Source organism: Megalopta genalis, chromosome 5 (assembly GCF_051020955.1).
Source record: "Megalopta genalis isolate 19385.01 chromosome 5, iyMegGena1_principal, whole genome shotgun sequence".
NCBI classification, from domain to species: Eukaryota; Metazoa; Arthropoda; class Insecta; order Hymenoptera; family Halictidae; genus Megalopta; species Megalopta genalis.
Genome location: NC_135017.1, coordinates 5,025,701 through 5,043,981, shown reverse-complemented (window position 1 = coordinate 5,043,981; position 18,281 = coordinate 5,025,701). Strand labels below are relative to the sequence as shown.

The window sequence follows — 18,281 nt, the reverse complement described above, 5'->3', positions numbered from 1 at the left end:
TTTAACTGTGAGATGTTTTTTTAAGCTGAATTATAGTAACTTGTTTTTGTTAATTTAAGGAAGTTCTTCTGATTTGGCATTGATACATAAAAAATATAGATTCCTTAATGGATTAATTCTAATTTCGTAGTTTCCATTGTTTACTATTCGTAAGTAATAAAAGGTCCTGTTAGGAAATAGTAAAGAATATTGGTATATAATATTATTTTTGTGACTGAACTTCAACATTGGCTAATAATTTACTGTTTGTTTCTTGTTATAGCACCCGATAGCAGCGGATGCGTCGGTAATAGTTACAAATGTCTTGATGGCACTTGTATACCGGCTACCTTAGTTTGCAATTATCAAAAAGACTGCGAAACTGCGGAAGATGAATTCCAGTCGTGTCGTGAGTATTATTTTCAATTTAGCTTTATCTAATACAAAGGAAATTATACTGAAAAAAAATAAATGTTGTGCATAATGACTGAAACACTTCCGGAGATTACGCGTTTCATAGAAAACTTGTAAATATGATGTATTATGTAACTTCTGATATCTTTTGTTCCTACAATGCATTAATGCCGTGTAGTAGTATGTATATGTACATTGTCATAGCATCTCCATGAATAAAATGGTTTATCATGTATTGTATCTCAATCATTATTGAGAATGATGTAACATGACATTGTCAAGCGTTAAAGAACAATAGAGTTTAGAATCAGATAAGAAAAATAAAAAAAGAACAGCGATTTCCTTTTAAGAAATAGTATAACAAACAAGTTTAATGTGTTCTGGTATTCATTTAATGATAAACCAAATTAATTTTTCAGCTCCACCTGAGTGCGATGCTGGACAGATTACCTGTGGCCAGTATATCTTCAATAAGACTTATTGTATACCTCCTCATCAACGATGTGACATGACAGTCGATTGTGTCGACGGGACTGATGAAGCTGGCTGTAGTGAGTATTGACTAATTATATTTGTTGTCTACCTCATTATTTAAAAACTTGATACAGAAGACAACTTATATTTATATCAAAATCGTATTCGAGAAATATTCAAAGAATTAGATAAATAAATATGGCCTGGTATAAATAATTCTATACAAAGAGTTTTTGTTTAACATATTATTTAATAGGTTCAAAATAATTGTCTTCTGATACGGTTCCCGTTTAAGACCTACGATTTCCAATGGAATAAAACGAATTTTAAACGATAGAAATATTGTAAAGATTACAGGAAATGCCAACCCGATGACTTCCGGTGCGCCGTCGGCACAACTCCAGAGCTTTGCATCCCGAAGGAGAAGAAGTGTGACGGATACCTAGACTGTCGGAATGGCCGGGACGAAGAAAAGTGTGATAGTATAAAGTCTGCCTGCAGGTTGGACCAGTTTCGGTGTAACACCACGCAACGTTGTATTGAACAATCGGCTCGGTGCAATTACAAAGATGACTGTGGAGACAACAGCGACGAAGAAAACTGCAGTATGTCCATTTTTCTTTTTATCAAGCCATACTTCAATGAATACACCATATCATACTTCTAATTCTATTTTCAGGCTTCCCACCGTGCTACATGAACCAGTTCAGATGTGCCAATGCTTTATGTATACCAAAATCTTATCACTGTGACGGCTTCAAGGACTGTCACGATGGCTCCGACGAGAAGTCCTGTGCAGTGACTGTTTGTCCTGGCAATAAGTTCATGTGTCCGAAGGGTGCACCCGATGATAAACCTTTATGTATCGACCGGTCACAGCTCTGCGATGGGAAATCTGACTGCGAAGACGGTGCAGATGAAGATGCTGCATGCTGTAAATATCAGTTTTTTCATTCATTAGCTTATCTATGTATACTACTCGAAACTGTAAGATTTTGCTTTATCCTGATGCAATAAAATATAGTATTGCTGTCACTATTATTCTGCAGCAAATGATAGATGTCGTCACATTGACACCATAAGAAATTACTAACATTAAATTTTTCCTTTTAACTAATACGCTTAAATGGATTTACAGAGCAGGTACGTCGATCCTCACCTTTTAAACGTTATGTGCATCATGAGAATTTAGTCCGGATAAGAATTCAATTAATTTCACTACTCTTTATTTCTTTGCAGCGATGGCCAGGTGTGGGAATCTAATGTGTCACTACCGTTGCCAGCCGTCTCCCAACGGAGGCGCCTGCTACTGCCCCGAGGGCAGAGTTCTTGCTAATGACTCAAGATCTTGTGTAGGTACGTTTGACTGACCTTATTGATTCATTGGTTACATTTTATGTTAACCCTCCTACAGTCCTAAAGTCTTAGAAAGAAATCTGACGCTACTCAGACTCAAAAAAAGGAACGAATTTTCGTACTGAGGAACGTATAAGGGTTAATAACAATCGTTTACATAGCCGATCTCCTGAAGTAAAAATGATTTGAAATGTCTGTTTTCATGGATAGACCGTGACGAGTGTTCGGAATGGGGTTTCTGCGAACAATTGTGCAAGAATACTGACGGGTCTTACGTCTGCAGCTGCGACCCAGGATACGCAATCTATGGACGACACGCGTGTCGAGCAGAAACCACCGAGTCAGGTGTCAATTTGGAGCTCCTGGTCGCTCAGGATCGTGCCGTATGGAGAATGTCTCCAACCGGTGAAGACCGAACTATCGTTGCCAACACGACTGGTGCCAGCGGAGTGGATTACCTTTACTCTCGGGACCTTCTCTTTTGGAGCGATGTTAAAACCAGAAAAGTGCATTGTCAGCTGTTGAATGGCAAAGACACAGGTTCGAACGTGGACATATTCTTGGCAAGCTCGTGGAGTCCAGTGGCTGTCGCCGTGGACTGGATAGGAGAGAAGTTGTACGTAGTGGATTCAGCGGTTCAGAAGATCGACGTGTTCGAGTTGGATGGCAGATACCATGGCATCGCTTTGGGTTCCAATCTAACTAATCCAGCAGACATTGCCTTGGATCCCACGATAGGCTACATGTTTGTGGCTGATGGGAAACAAGTTTTAAGAGCCAACATGGATGGTACTGTAGCTTTTCCAGTGGTTTCTGAGGCAGCTTATAAGGTATCCGGAGTGGCGGTAGACATAATTGCTCAGAGAATTTTCTGGTGTGACTCTCAGTTAGATTATATCGAAACGGCTAACTACGTCGGAAAGAACAGAGTCATGGTACTCAGAGGATCGCATACTCCTTCTCCAACAAGACTTACAATGTTTGAGAACAAACTCTACTGGACAGACAATACGAAGCAAGCCATCTTGAGCATGGACAAGAACCAGGGAGATCCTTCTCTGCAGACGGTTTATAAAATGAGAGATGCTAAATCTATTAAGACGCTGCATCCTCTAATCCAGAGAAAGGTTTCCAATCCCTGTGGTAATAATAACGGAGGCTGTCAACACATGTGCATCGTGACTGCAGCTAGTGATCAGGAAAACAGGCTAGGCTATCGGTGCGCTTGCGACATAGGTTGGAGGCTTTTACGCGATCAAAGAAACTGTAACTTGGTTCGCGAATTTCTGATGTATTCTCAGCAAAGGTTCATCAAAGGCAGAGTACTAGATCCGGTGATGGAAGGTTTCAGCGACGCTATTTTACCTGTAGTCTCGAGGAGAGCCAGATTCGTTGGATTGGACTATGACGCTCGTGACCGGTATATTTATTACAGCGATGTGCTACAGGATGTGATTTACAGAATTCATCAAAACGGCACTGGCCGCGAAATCGTTCTAGCTAGCCAAAACGAAGGTGTTGAAGGTTTGGCAGTCGACTGGGAGGCGAAGAATCTTTACTACATCGATTCGCGTAAAGGAACCTTGAACGTCCTCAGCACCAGGAACGTTACCTACCGTAGAACACTACTGAAGAACTTAAAACGACCAAGAGCTATTGTAATCCACCCTAATCAAGGTTACATCTTCTTCTCTGAATGGGACCGACCCGCGAATATCAGTAGAGCTTACACGGACGGATCTAACTTGATGGTTTTCAAGAACTTGACGCTTGGCTGGCCAAATGGTTTGGCTATCGACTTCGATAAAGACAGATTGTACTGGTGCGATGCGTTACTGGATCACGTTCAACATTCCAATCTGAATGGCACGGATGTCCGCACGGTTAATTCCAGGCTCATCCGGCATCCTTTCTCTATAGCTATTCACGAAGAATGGATGTACATCACCGACTGGCGGCTGGATGCTATTATCAGACTCCATAAGAGATCCGGTGAACAGGAAGCAATTTTGGTACGTGAGCCAGCTACCAACAGACTATACGGGGTTAAAGTATTTAGCCCGTATATCCAAGCCCCTCAGTTTAGTCATCCGTGCGCTGTGTACAATGGCTGGTGCCAGAAGTTGTGCTTCGCTATTCCTCAAAACAACACGAATAGGTACGGGACCGCCAAACTAACGAAAGTTTGCGGTTGTCCTTACGGTGAACGACTTCAACATGATAGAACGTGTGTACCTGATCCGGATGCTGAACCACCTTTGGAAGCTTGTCCAAACGCGTGGGACTTCACCTGCGCGAATCAGAGATGTGTTCCTCATACCTGGGTCTGTGACGGCGAGAACGATTGTTTGGATAACAGTGATGAACAGAACTGTACTAAACCAACATGCGGGCCCAACGAGTTCCAATGCAGATCTGGCAGATGCATGCCTATGCACTTCCGATGCGACTCTGAGAATGATTGTGGAGATTACAGCGACGAGGCAGACTGTCCAAACCGAACCTGCAGTGCTAATCAATTTGCTTGTAGTAACAACAGGTGCATACCCAGTACCTGGAGATGTGACTCGGAAAATGATTGTGGAGATAGTTCTGATGAGGGTGATTTTTGTGTAGCTAAGACCTGTTCTTACTTCCAGTTCACTTGTCCTAGGTCAGGGCATTGCATACCACTGTCTTGGGTTTGCGATGGTGACAATGACTGCTTCGACCAACAAGATGAGATGGGCTGTCCACCTGTCACCTGTCTCAGCACTCAGTTCACCTGCGCCGATCAGAAAATGTGTGTCCTCGACTCGTATAAGTGTGATGGTATCTCCGACTGCAACGATAGCAGCGACGAATTTGGGTGCCCTTCGTTGGAACCTGATCAGTGCAACAATGACAAGCAGTTCCAGTGTGCCAGTTCAGCCATATGTATACCCAAAAGCTGGTACTGTGACGGAACTTATGATTGTCCAGATAGGTCTGATGAACCAGGTCCTTGTAGGAACGTTGGTTGTCGACCAGGATTCTACAAGTGTGCTAATGAGAAGTGCATGTTCAAGGCTTACATCTGTGATGGAAAGGATGACTGTGGGGATGGATCTGACGAGGACCCTGAACTGCATGCCTGCACGTCGCCGGAGTTCAAGTGCGATTCCCATCAGTGGAAGTGTCCTAATGTTACTGATCGGTGCGTGAACATAACCAGTGTATGCGATGGGAAGTTCGATTGTCCTAATGGCGCTGACGAAGGTCCAGGATGCGACTTCGAAGAGTGCATTCCGAGAGGAGGGTACTGCAGTAATGACTGCATTCAGACACCCATGGGCAAACAGTGTATTTGTCCTTCAGGAGAGGAGCTCAGCAAAGATGGATACACCTGTCAGGACATAAACGAGTGTGATCCTCCTGGACGGTGTTCACAGATCTGTACAAACATCAAGGCAGGCTATTACTGCAACTGTGTCGATGGGTATGTTTTAGAGAAGGATAAGCATACATGCAAAGCTTTCAACCACAGTGCTGCTTTCCTGATTATATCCAATAGGCACACGATTTTGGTGGCTGATCTTCAAGACCAGGCATTGGAAAGGGTACCAATAAATGTGGAAAATGTCGTAGCGACGGCTAGCAACATGCACACTGGTACAATCTTCTGGTCAGATATGAAATTGAAGAAAATATCTAGGTTAGATAGGGGTACTGATCCTGAGGATGTTATATCCACTGGATTGGACTTGGTGGAGGGTCTTGCATACGACTGGATTGGTCAGAATTTGTACTGGTTGGACTCTAAACTGAATACCATTGAAGTAGCTAAAGAGACTGGTGCTAGTCGATTGATACTGGTCAAGGAAAATATCACTCAGCCTAGAGGTATGTGTCTGGATCCCAGTCCCACAGCAAGGTGGCTCTTCTGGACAGATTGGGGCGAGAATCCTCGAATTGAAAGAATCGGAATGGACGGTACTAACAGGTCTACCATAATCAGCACCAAGATCTACTGGCCTAACGGACTCGCCTTGGACATAGCAAACAAAAGGATATATTTCGCTGATAGCAAACTGGACTTCATCGACACCTGCCTCTACGACGGAACCAAGAGGATTCAAGTATTGGCTAGCTCCCATTATCTGCTACATCCCCATTCGTTGACTCTTTTCGAAGACACCATGTATTGGACAGACAGACAGCTCAACAGAGTCCTGTCAGCCCACAAGTTCTATGGTGCCAACCAAACCGTTGTGTCCCATCTGATTTCACAACCACTGTCTATCCACGTGCATCACCCAGTTCTGCAGCCGATTACACCAAATCCTTGTATGAACGCCACCTGTGCTCATTTGTGTCTCTTATCACCAACAAATCCTCAAGGTTACAACTGCAAGTGCCAGATAGGATTCCGGCTGCTTCCTAGTGGTCAGTGCCAGGAGGAAGAAACGCCGTACTTGATGGTGTTACGGGGTTCGCAGATAGTAGACGTTTCCTTGGTTCCAGGCAGCACTAAGACCGGCTACATAACTCCAGTGGTGGGGGTTGAGGGAGGTAGGTTTATCGACTACGACAGAAAAGAGAGGATGATTTATTGGTTGCAGACCAAGGATGACGACGATGAAAACGGTACAATTTACACGACTCCCTACAGTGGAGGAAACAGAACCGAATTCCCAAATCCAGCAGGGGACAGTGGTATAGTGGGCGCACCCTCTGCCATGGCTTTCGACTGGCTGGGAAGGAATCTGTTCATAGGGAACAAGTTCGCGTCCAACATTGAGGCCATCAAAATTGATGGCAAGATCAGGTATAGAACCATAGTCTTGGCAAATGATGGTAATGTGACCTCTGTGGCCAAACCCAAGGCCATGTGCGTGGACCCGTTGGAAGGACACATATTCTGGGTGGACGAAGGTAGCTTTGGGATACCAATGAAAATTGGCAGAGTCAACATGGATGGTACAAATCCTATCATACTGGTGAAGGACGTACCAAGACCGGAGGCTATAACAATAGACATTCCTACTAAGACCATTTACTTCAGCTCTTCATATCCTGCCCTAATTGTGGCTATATCAACCGACGGTCAAAATCGACGGACCATCGTTTCTCAGAATATCGCTTTGCCCAAGGCACTGGCTGTTCACGAATCTAGGCTTTATCTCCTTGACCCATGGTACGACAAAATTGAAAGAGTAGATCTTCCTGAGGGAGGCAACGCTACGACCATAATCGATAACGACTCCGAGCTAAAGACATTGACTATCTACAAGAAACGCGTCACCGGTGAACATCCCTGTTTCGGGAACAATGGTGACTGCGAGCAGATTTGCTTACCCGCCTCTGGAGGCACAAGAGTCTGCGCCTGTGGCATGGAGTACCGCAAAGTCAGCGAAACCGCCTGTGAACCGTTCAAAACCTTCGCTGTGGTGACTCAGTTAGATGTGGCAAGAGGATACAGTCTGAAAGACGCCAAGGAAGCTATGGTTCCCATTGCTGGAGTCGGGCATCACATTCTCCATGTTGACGTGCACTATGCTGGCAACTGGATCTACTGGGTGGAGTTTACCAGAGGATATTGGAATGGCATATTCCGTGTCAGACCCAATGGCACCGAGTTGCAGCACATAGTCAAGCAGGGTATAGGCTCGAATGGCATCAGGGGCTTAGCCATTGACTGGGTAGCTGGTAATCTATATTTCACCAATGTCTTTCCACATGACAATTACGTCGAGGTGTGCAGGCTTGATGGTAGCAATAGGAAAGTTCTCGTGAAAAAGACTACCGACTCACCCAGGGAGTTGGCTGTTAATCCCATCAAACGATATCTTTACTGGATCGATTATGGCCAGTATCCGAAGCTGGGGAAGGCTTACTTAGATGGAAGCAACTGGTTACCGATAGTCACCTCTGGCATAAGTACTCCTAGGGATATAACTATTGATCTCGCTACTCATGATGTCTATTGGGTGGACTCCAAGCAAGATACCATTCAAAAGGTGTCGTACACAGGTGGGCACCGTGAGATCATTAGACGCAACCTACCCAATCCCATGGGAGTTGCTATTTATGGTAATGATGTGTACTGGGTCGATAGAAACTTGGCAACGGTGTACAAGGCCAGCAAGCGTGCCAGCACCAATATTACTCCAGCCACTACAGTCAGATCTAATCTACAAAAACTGAGAGATATCGTTATGTTTGATCAAAATAGTCAACCAGCAGATCCTACAAATCCTTGCGCTCCAGGTGGGAAGGCAGGATGTGAGCAGCTTTGTTTCGCTATGCCTAAGGAAATGGCAATGTCATCTACGATGGAGTACACCTGTGACTGCGCTGTTGGTAAACTGGCAGACTATAGTTCCGGTTCAGAGTATCCGACGAGTTGTAAAATTGTGGACGAATATCTGGTGTTTGCGACTAGAACAGAAATTAGGGCCATAGATCTGAATCCTCAAACCACAAGCGTGCCATTCCCCGCTGTGGGGAACTTAACCAACGTGGTTGGCGTTGACTTTGACTATCAGGATAAGAAGCTCTTGTTCACACAGATTCGACCTTGGGCCAAGATCGCCTGGATGCAAGCGGACCACCCATCTTCATCCGACATTCACACCCTGATCAGTAAAGGAATCAATCCGGAGGGAATTTCTTACGATTGGACTCAAAAGAAGGTCTACTGGACTGATTCCTCTAATAACAGCATCTACGCGATGGACATTGACGGCTCGAATCTTGTGATGATAGCCAGAGTGGACAGGCCCAGGGCAATTGTTGTTGATCCTTGCAATGGCTCTCTATATTTCACTGACTGGGGCCGTTTCGGCACTTCAGGAAAGATCTTCAGGACCACTATGGCAGGCTCTTTGAAGAAAGCTATTATCGACAAAGATCTCTCGCAGCCGAGCGGCTTGGCTATCGATTACGATGACCACATGTTGTACTGGACTGATGCAGTTCGCGAGAAAATAGAACGTTCCGAGTTAGATGGTAAGAACCGTCAAGTTCTAGTCAGTGCGACAATATATCCTTTCGCCATAACTGTCTTCCGAGAACACATCTACTGGACGGATCTTCAGTTAAGAGGCGTGTATCGTGCGGAGAAACACACCGGGGCCAACAAAGTGGAGCTAGTGAAACGACTGGATGATTCGCCACGGGATCTGCATATTTATTCGGCAGGTAGACAACAGTGCAAAGTAAATCCTTGCAATATCCTCAAGGGTGGTTGCGATCAGTCTTGCCATCCAGGTGTGAATGGATCCGTTGAATGCAAATGCGACGACAACAGCCGGCTTGTGAACGAAGACAGAATGTGCGTGCCAAAGAATGTCACCTGTGACTCCAGCAAATTTGCCTGCAGGAATGGTCGCTGTATATCTAGGATGTGGGCCTGTGACGGCGACGATGACTGCGGAGACGGTTCCGACGAGGACACCAATTACTGTTCCTACCACTCGTGTAGCCCCAATGAGTTCAGATGCAACAACGGCAGGTGCATCTTCAAAGCCTGGAAATGTGATCACGAGAACGATTGTCGCGACGGCAGCGACGAGGAAGGCTGCGTCTACCCTCCTTGTGCTCAAGGCGAGTTCACCTGCGCCAACTACCGTTGCATCCCACAGTATCAGGTCTGCAATGGTATCAATGACTGCAAGGACAACGTCACATCGGATGAGACCCACGAACGCTGTCCCATGAACACAACCTGTCCTCCCAATCATCTAAAATGCGAGAAGACCAACATCTGCGTGGAACCGTACTGGCTCTGCGATGGCGACAACGATTGTGGAGACAACAGCGATGAAAATCCTCTGCATTGCGCACAGAGAACCTGCCCGCAGAACAGTTTCAGATGCCCCAACCACAGGTGCATCCCTGCTACATGGTACTGTGATGGAGACGATGATTGTTTGGATGCTAGCGACGAACCACCGGGCTACTGTCAATCAGAAGGCAGAACTTGCTTTGGAGACTTGTTCACTTGCGACAATGGCAACTGCATTCCAAGGATGTACATCTGTGATGGAGATAACGACTGTCTGGATAACTCTGACGAGGATGAAAGGCACGAGTGTAACGACAGGATATGCGACGAAGAGACCGAGTTCACCTGTACAGCGAATAAAGTTTGGAATAGGGCTCAGTGCATCCCCAAGAAGTGGTTGTGCGATGGAGATCCGGACTGTGTCGACGGGGCTGACGAGAATGTGACTATGCATCATTGTCCTGCGCCTGTTCCCTGTGCAGACGATCAGTTCACCTGCGAGAATGGACGTTGCTTGAATCAGAACTGGTTGTGCGATCATGACAATGATTGTGGCGACGGTAGCGACGAAGGAAAGTTCTGCAACTCGAAATACAAACCTTGCACCAGCCAGGAGTTTGCCTGCCACAACTTCAAGTGCATCAGGAAACAGTTCCGCTGCGATGGTCAAGATGACTGTGGGGATCATTCGGACGAAGATGGATGTCGTAAGTATATTCAGTCTTTCCGAGCGTTGATAAATATTGCTGGTGGTTCGATATTGATACATATTATTGTTCCTGTTTACAGCACCGAAAGTGAAAAACACCACGTGTCCCAATCCAGGGGAGTTCATGTGCGCCAATGGAAACTGCATCGACCAACGTTTGGTCTGCAACAAGGAACCCGACTGTGGAGACGAGAGTGACGAACCTGCTCATTGCAACGTGGACGAATGCGCTCAAGTAGAGATGAACCAGTGCGGACATAAGTGTGTCGACACACCCACTAGTTATTACTGCGAATGCAACCCTGGCTACAGACTGTTAGCCGATGGCAAAGCTTGCGAAGACATAGACGAATGTGTAGAGACGCCACAAGTGTGCAGCCAGCAGTGCGAGAATACACCTGGTAGCTTTTATTGCAAGTGCAACGAGTACTGGTACGAGCGTGCCGCTGATGAGCACACTTGCAAGAGGCGGGACAACATCAAACCTTGGATCATCTTCACCAACAAGTATTACGTCAGGAACATGTCCATCGACGCCTCAAATTACAGCCTGATGCATCAGGATCTGATTAATGTCGTCGCCCTGGACGCTGATTATAGATCAGAGATGTTATATTTCTGTGATGTTACTGCTAAGACCATATTCAGGTAAAGTTTGTTACGTTAATGTTCCCTAGGTGAATTTATGGATGCCTTACACATAAACATTAATTTTAGAGCCCCGATCAAGGGTGGCGAGAAAGAGGCAATTATTAGACACGACAGTCTTGGACTAGAAGGCATAGCAGTCGATTGGGTTGGTGCTAAGTTATACTGGTTGGATCGACATGCTAAGCAGTTGGATGTCGCTGAAATGAATGGCACCAATAGGAAGACTATACTGACTGGTATACCAGACCCACGAGCAATTGCTGTGCATCCTGGTACCGGGTATTTGTACTTCACCTCCTGGCATCTGCAGGTAAACATCGCCTCGAGAAAATACTAGCCTTCTTTCAAACAATTAGAATTTGCAAATAGTATTGGTATGATATTGTTGGCAATAATGTATTGGAATTTGTAGGCATACATAGGAAAGGTGGGAATGGATGGCAGCAACTTTACAAGCATACTCACGTGGGAGGATGACATTGCGTGGCCTAATGCTCTAACCATCGATTACTTCACCGACAAAATCTTCTGGGCAGATGCTCACTTAGACTACATAGCATTCGCTGATTTGGAAGGTCGTAACAGGAGAAAAGTCCTTACAGGAAACGCAGTGCCACACGTTTTCGCCATCACCGTGTTCGATGATTTCATCTTCTGGACCGATTGGAACCTGAAAGCCATCCAACGAGCCGAAAAATTCTCGGGAGCCAACATCCGATTATTGCGCAACACCACTCACAGGCCATACGATATCCATGCCTATCATCCTCTGCGACAATTGTCTTACAAGAATCCTTGCGCACTGAACAATGGTGGCTGCTCTCATCTTTGTTTGATATCACCACCTGCAAGTTCTTACTTGTTAGAAGGCTACGGTCAGCCCGGCGTGACCTCGTACAAGTGTGCGTGTCCAAACCAATTTATATTGGAAAACGATGGCAAGACTTGCAGGGCCAATTGTACCGCCGGCCAGCATCGTTGTGGTGCCCCTGATGAGAAATGTATACCGTGGTACTGGAAGTAAGTGATTTCAATTGAAATTATTCGTTACCAACGTTTGTTTCCACAATTCTCTAAACAAATAACACTGTAATTAAAATTTTCAATTAAAGATGCGACGGTGAAAAGGATTGCAAAGACGGTTCCGATGAACCAACGACTTGCGTACCACGAGTGTGCCGTCCCAGCGTCTTCCAGTGTGCAAATGGCAATTGCAGACCTAGCGTAGCGGTATGCGATGGCGTTGATGATTGCGGCGACAAGAGCGACGAAGCAATTTGCTCATTAGAATGTGGCGAATTAGAGTTTAAATGCAAGTCTAACGGACGTTGCATCCACCAGTCTTGGAAATGCGACGGGGATATTGATTGCAAGGATGGTAGCGATGAAGATCCTGCTATTTGCCGTAAGTATTGGGCACTTACCTATTGTTTTTTGCCAATTTTAAATATACTTTATGATCAAGTAATGATTAAACTTTGTACGCAGACAATCGAACATGCGATCAAAGCACGGAGTTTACATGCAAGAACGGCCGGTGCATCCAGAAAGTATGGATGTGTGATTCTGACAATGATTGCGGGGACGACAGCGATGAACCAGCGTATATGTGTCGGCAGAGAAATTGTACCACGGGTTGGCAGCGTTGCCCAGGCCATGCTAACTATCGATGCATACCCAAATGGTTGTTCTGCGACGGTAAAGACGACTGTCGCGACGGATCTGACGAATTGCCTGAGAATTGTCTCAAGTGCGATCCAAAGATGGACTTCAAATGCGCCAATAATAGATGCGTACCGAAACAATGGCTCTGTGACTTTGCTGATGATTGTGGGGATGGCAGTGATGAGGCAGAGGCTGTTTGTAAGGGTCGCTATAGAGAGTGTTCTGAGTCCGAATTTCGTTGTGACAATGGCAAGTGCATTGCATCCAGGTGGAGGTGTGATAGCGAGGATGATTGCGGTGATAGCAGTGATGAGAATGGATGCCAGACATTCGTGTGCAAGGTAGGTTCTAATAATTCTTAAAAATCAAAGATGATTCTAGGTTCTTAAAGCCATAATAATTTTATTCGTATCGAATTTATCGTCTAATGCAAACACTTTTATATTACAGAATTATACATTCCAATGTGCAAGCGGACACTGCATAGCGTCCTACCTGCGATGCGACGGAACAAGAGACTGCAGGGACATGAGCGATGAGGTTGGATGTCCTCCAAGGTATCCGGGTGGAAGGTACTGCCCGCAGTCGAGATTCGAATGTGAGAACAACCTGTGTGTATATCTCACTGACATTTGCGACGGCAGCGACGACTGTGGTGATGGGTCTGATGAGAATCCGAATATGTGTGGTAATGCTCTCAAACATACTAATTGTAAGACTGTGTGTATGAAAAACTTATAACTAACTAGATAATGTATTTAGCAAACTTCAAATGCGATACAACGAGAAGATTCCAATGCGCAAATCATAAGTGCATCGCCAAGTATCAGTTATGCGACGGTTTTGATAATTGTGGTGATGGGTCCGACGAGAACAATATGACAATGTGCGCAACCAAGATCAACGCATGCGATCCCATAACCGAGTACACTTGTTCCAACAAGAAGTGCGTCGAGCGTACCAAACTCTGTGATTTTGCCGACGATTGCGGCGACTCTTCCGACGAGCTTGGCTGCCGTAAGTCTCAGTAGAGTCGCATGAATAAAAAAAAAAACCTCAGACTTTTATTTTTAAGTAACAGAAGGCGCCTACTACCGTCATTGATAAACGAAATCTTTGCAGATCACAATAAGCCATGTTTGGACAGCAATAAAGGCGGCTGCTCTCATTACTGTCACAACATCACCGACGGTGGTTACATTTGTGCCTGTTACCCAGGCTACATAATATCACAGGACAACAGAAAGCATTGCGAGGACATCGACGAATGTGCCACTGGCCAACACCAGTGTTCCCAGATCTGCACCAACATGAATGGTACCTATTCCTGTTCGTGCAGACAAGGCTTCCAGCTGTCTGATAATCGTAGCGGAGTCTGCAAAGCTTTGGACTCCGAAGGAATGGTGTTGTTCGCGAATGGGCCAGAGATTAGAGCCTATGAGCTTAATAAGAAAGACGAGGCCGTGGTGATTGCCGACGAGAAGAGGGTGAAGTACATTGACTTCGATCCAAAGGAAGAATATGTGTTCTGGATTGATAGTCACGACAATACCATCAAGAGGTCTTACATGCTAAATGCAAAAGGTGGTCAAGTGGAGATAGGATACGCGCAGGATCTGAATATAAAGAGTAATTTCATTTAATATTTATTAAATGTATTTTGTATAAAAATCTATAGTCTAGTAACCATTTTTTAAATGAAGTCATTTTTATGAGACTCAAACACAACGAATTTACTTATTTTAGGCGAATCAACACTCACCAGTTTGGCAGTGGACTGGATTAACGGTAATCTCTACTGGACCGAGATCGACTCAACAGGACCGACGCCATTTGGTCGAATAATGGTCTCTAAAGCTGACGGCAGGTATCGCCGAAGCTTGGTAACGGCGGGTCTTGAGATTCCAACTTCTATTGTCTTGGACCCCGAGTTAGGAAGAGCCATTTGGGCGGATGCTGGTAGCCAGCCGAAGATAGAGATTGCCTGGATGGATGGCGATAGAAGGAAGCAACTGGTTGGCGATAGAATTGGTCAACCCACTGCGCTTTCCATCGACTATTCCATGAACCACGTTCTTTACTGGGCTGACAGCAAATTAAATACCATCGAATCCATTGAACAGGTGAGATGGCAGTGTTACCTTCAACGGCTCACTTGAAATCTTCTTTTTTGAACGAACGATTTTTTTGCAGGATGGTTCGAACAGGAAAGTGATCCTGAAAGGCGGAGGCTTGAAGCGTCCAGTGTCTTTGGACGTGTTCGAGAGCAGTCTTTACTGGACCACCAAACAGACTGGTGAACTGATCAAGCAAGACAAGTTTGGCAGAGGTGTGCCACAAACAATCATCAACGATTTACTCGTATCCGGAGGAGTGAAGGTGTACCATGGACTACGATACAACGTTTCTGTGAGACATCTTTGCCACGATGATCAATGCACGCATCTCTGTGTACCCATTTCGCGCGATAGTATCCGATGTCTTTGCTCGGATAGCATCGGTCCATTCCCGCAAAGCGGCAGTTTGCTGCGGAACGAGCGGCATTGCGATGCAACGAATGAGAGACCGTTGCCTGCACCAAGAATCTGCCCTTGCAGAAATGGCGGTTTGTGTCAGGAAGGAGAGGACTATAAATTACAGTGCTCCTGCCCGGCTTTCTTCCACGGGGAATTCTGCGAAATTGGTCTGGTGGCCGCATCATCGGGTAATGCTACCGCTGCCATCGTTATTCCCATTGTCATCTCTGTGCTGATTCTCCTGGGAGCAGCCGCTGTCGTTATGGTGCTTAAGAAACGACCGTTGTAAGTGTTCAGTAAAATGAAATCTGAGAACTCGCACAATTTAAATTGAAGCCGAAGATATACTGTAACGTATATTAATTGAATTTTTAGTGGCAAACCTGGTGGTCTGGGCAGTCTAACCGGTGCCCAAAGCGTGTCCTTTAGACAGGGCAGCAACGTTGAGTTTGGCGTGCCTGCTCATGAAAGAATGGTATGTAAAACCATGTGTATTTTATACTACATAATCTTCTACAATTTTGATGTTATAAGCATTCTTACAACCAGCTTTCTGGGTACTAATGAGAGGCGATTGATTGAAAACAGGAACCTTTGGATGTGGAGTACAACCTTGGCGACGTGAGCAACAAGAACAGGGATTTCAGCAACCCCATGTACGACGCGGTGAACACTGAAACAGGTGCTACCAACGGCACCGGTGCAAGCAGCATGTACGAGCTACCTGCTGAGATGAAACCATCCAGCATCCAGCACAAAGAACCACCGCAACTACATCTCAAAAGGAGAGAACTTGACCCCACGCCGATCGATTCGGGGAAGGACACGCAACAGTTGGTCGAGGAAGACAAGTCCGAATGTTAGATAGTTTAAACTCTTTCGTGCAGTGACGTAGTTAGAAAGAAGTAGGATATGAGATGCGTAAAACTCAACAGCAAGGAAACCTCGATTGCCTGTGAAATTGCAATTAGATTGAGTCTTGACTGATACCCATTTTTACTCTCTGAATTTTCGCTTTTTACGCGGAATATTTTACAATATTAATTTTAATATTATATTTCCTTTATCTGTACCAATCAAGACTCAAAGCTAATACGTTTGTGAGCATGTAATCCGATGCGGAGGGAAACGGAGCGATTCCTTGAATGGCAAATTTTATTTTAATCATTTTTTTTTTATAGATTTATTCAGCTTGACGGGAAAGAATTTCTATTAAGCATAAGACTGAATGTGTTTCGACGATGGTAATGTTTTTGAGAATGATGAATGCAAGAGCTGGGAACAAAATATCGTAAAAATCGTGCGATGAAATTGCAGTGCGCTTTAGTGGTTTTTAGTACCGAGTTTCCTGCGCGTTGTCGGAGAGAGGAGCTCAGAAAGTTCGTCTGACTGCGCCACTGCTTCTACGTAGGGATGCTCTCGCATCTGTTGCACTTCCCTCTTGCGTTAGCGTTGATTTGAAAAGAGATCCTGTGAACAAAACTTGTGTCCAGATGTTGAAACGAATGTCCGAACTATTCTTGACCTGGCCTGAGATTGAAGTGCAGCGAATAGCGAGCCGTGTCATTTTAGGTGCGATTTGTAAGTCTTGTAAATACGATTATCGCAGAATATTATTTTCACGTTGTCCATGTACCATAAAGAAACAAAACATTCCATACTCTTTTCGGAGGCAGCTCGAGGCACGGAAAGGTTGTTAGAAGAAACAGAACAAAAACGAAAGAATAGTTGTTAATTTTTAAAGGGATAAGGCCTCGGCGAGCGCGAGTCACCTCACCTGAGACAAGAGTTTCTTTCCGTCACGAGTAGAGGAGGGACGAATCTCTTTGTGCGTAAAACAAACTGAAATGAAAAAGAAAAAAGACAATTCTCTGTGTCTACACCGTTTCTTCTCTCGATATTTGCTCTTTGGCCGCGTGAACGTTGTTATGTTGTACATTTTATTTTTCGTTTAGATTATGCGCGGGGAACGTCAGTGTACAGTTTTTCTTCCGTAGCAGCTGTGATCGTAAATTACGAATTGGGTAACCGAGTATGTGCGAAGCGATCTTGTTTTATTAACGAACAAAAGCGTACGCCTCAGACCGAGTTGGGGAGAATTTTAAGGGAAAGAAAAAAACAATAGAAAGAGTGTTTTTTTTTAATCCACACACGTCGCGGTACAGTAGAATCTCGATTATGGTAGTAAGAGAAGTATTTTCTATGGAGAACGTAATTGTAAGCTTTGGAATATCTGGAGTTTGTTGTTGTACATTCCATAAAATTATACAGATTGTTAACATACTCTTGATCGGCCATTTTTTTTTCTCTACCAGCGTCCATCAACTTCATTATTTATTGCCTAATAAGTATCGATTACATCGAGCAAACTAAACGTGAGCAGTGATTCGGTAATCAAGTTTCTACTGTACAATCTATTTTTTTCTCTCTTTTTAACTATAATGTAACATGAGCGTTGTACATAGATTTTTTTTCCGATTAACAAAGAGAATGAGCGGCACTGACTCACTTTTACAGATTATACAGAAAGTTATATAAATAAAGAAATATAAATATATAAATATATATATGTGTATATATATATATATATATATATATATATATATATATATATATATATATATATATATATATATATATGTATATACATACATGTATCTATATTGTATATGTATGTACGAGCGTATGGGTAAATTATTGCGTCTCAAGCAACCTCGGTAATGATTTTATCCTGGGCGGGGCTCCGGAGTGTCCTAATTTTATTTTTTAA

General features: G+C 44.5%; 1 protein-coding gene across 1 annotated transcript in view; it reads left to right on the top strand.

The window, feature by feature from the left end:
* Positions 1–17,794, top strand: part of mgl (low-density lipoprotein receptor-related protein megalin) — a 46,430-nt gene extending 28,636 nt beyond the window's left edge. Inside the window, exons 2-19 of the mRNA XM_033476749.2 lie at positions 263–388; positions 813–944; positions 1,218–1,472; positions 1,547–1,801; positions 2,107–2,223; positions 2,434–10,677; positions 10,760–11,327; positions 11,397–11,640; positions 11,743–12,350; positions 12,443–12,735; positions 12,819–13,336; positions 13,446–13,683; positions 13,758–14,012; positions 14,118–14,624; positions 14,742–15,118; positions 15,189–15,796; positions 15,887–15,986; positions 16,100–17,794. Coding sequence (XP_033332640.2) covers positions 263–388; positions 813–944; positions 1,218–1,472; positions 1,547–1,801; positions 2,107–2,223; positions 2,434–10,677; positions 10,760–11,327; positions 11,397–11,640; positions 11,743–12,350; positions 12,443–12,735; positions 12,819–13,336; positions 13,446–13,683; positions 13,758–14,012; positions 14,118–14,624; positions 14,742–15,118; positions 15,189–15,796; positions 15,887–15,986; positions 16,100–16,375 — 13,721 coding nt within the window. The 3' untranslated portion in view covers positions 16,376–17,794. The remainder of the gene's footprint in view (positions 1–262; positions 389–812; positions 945–1,217; positions 1,473–1,546; positions 1,802–2,106; positions 2,224–2,433; positions 10,678–10,759; positions 11,328–11,396; positions 11,641–11,742; positions 12,351–12,442; positions 12,736–12,818; positions 13,337–13,445; positions 13,684–13,757; positions 14,013–14,117; positions 14,625–14,741; positions 15,119–15,188; positions 15,797–15,886; positions 15,987–16,099) is intronic.
* The last annotated feature ends 487 nt before the right edge of the window (positions 17,795–18,281 follow it).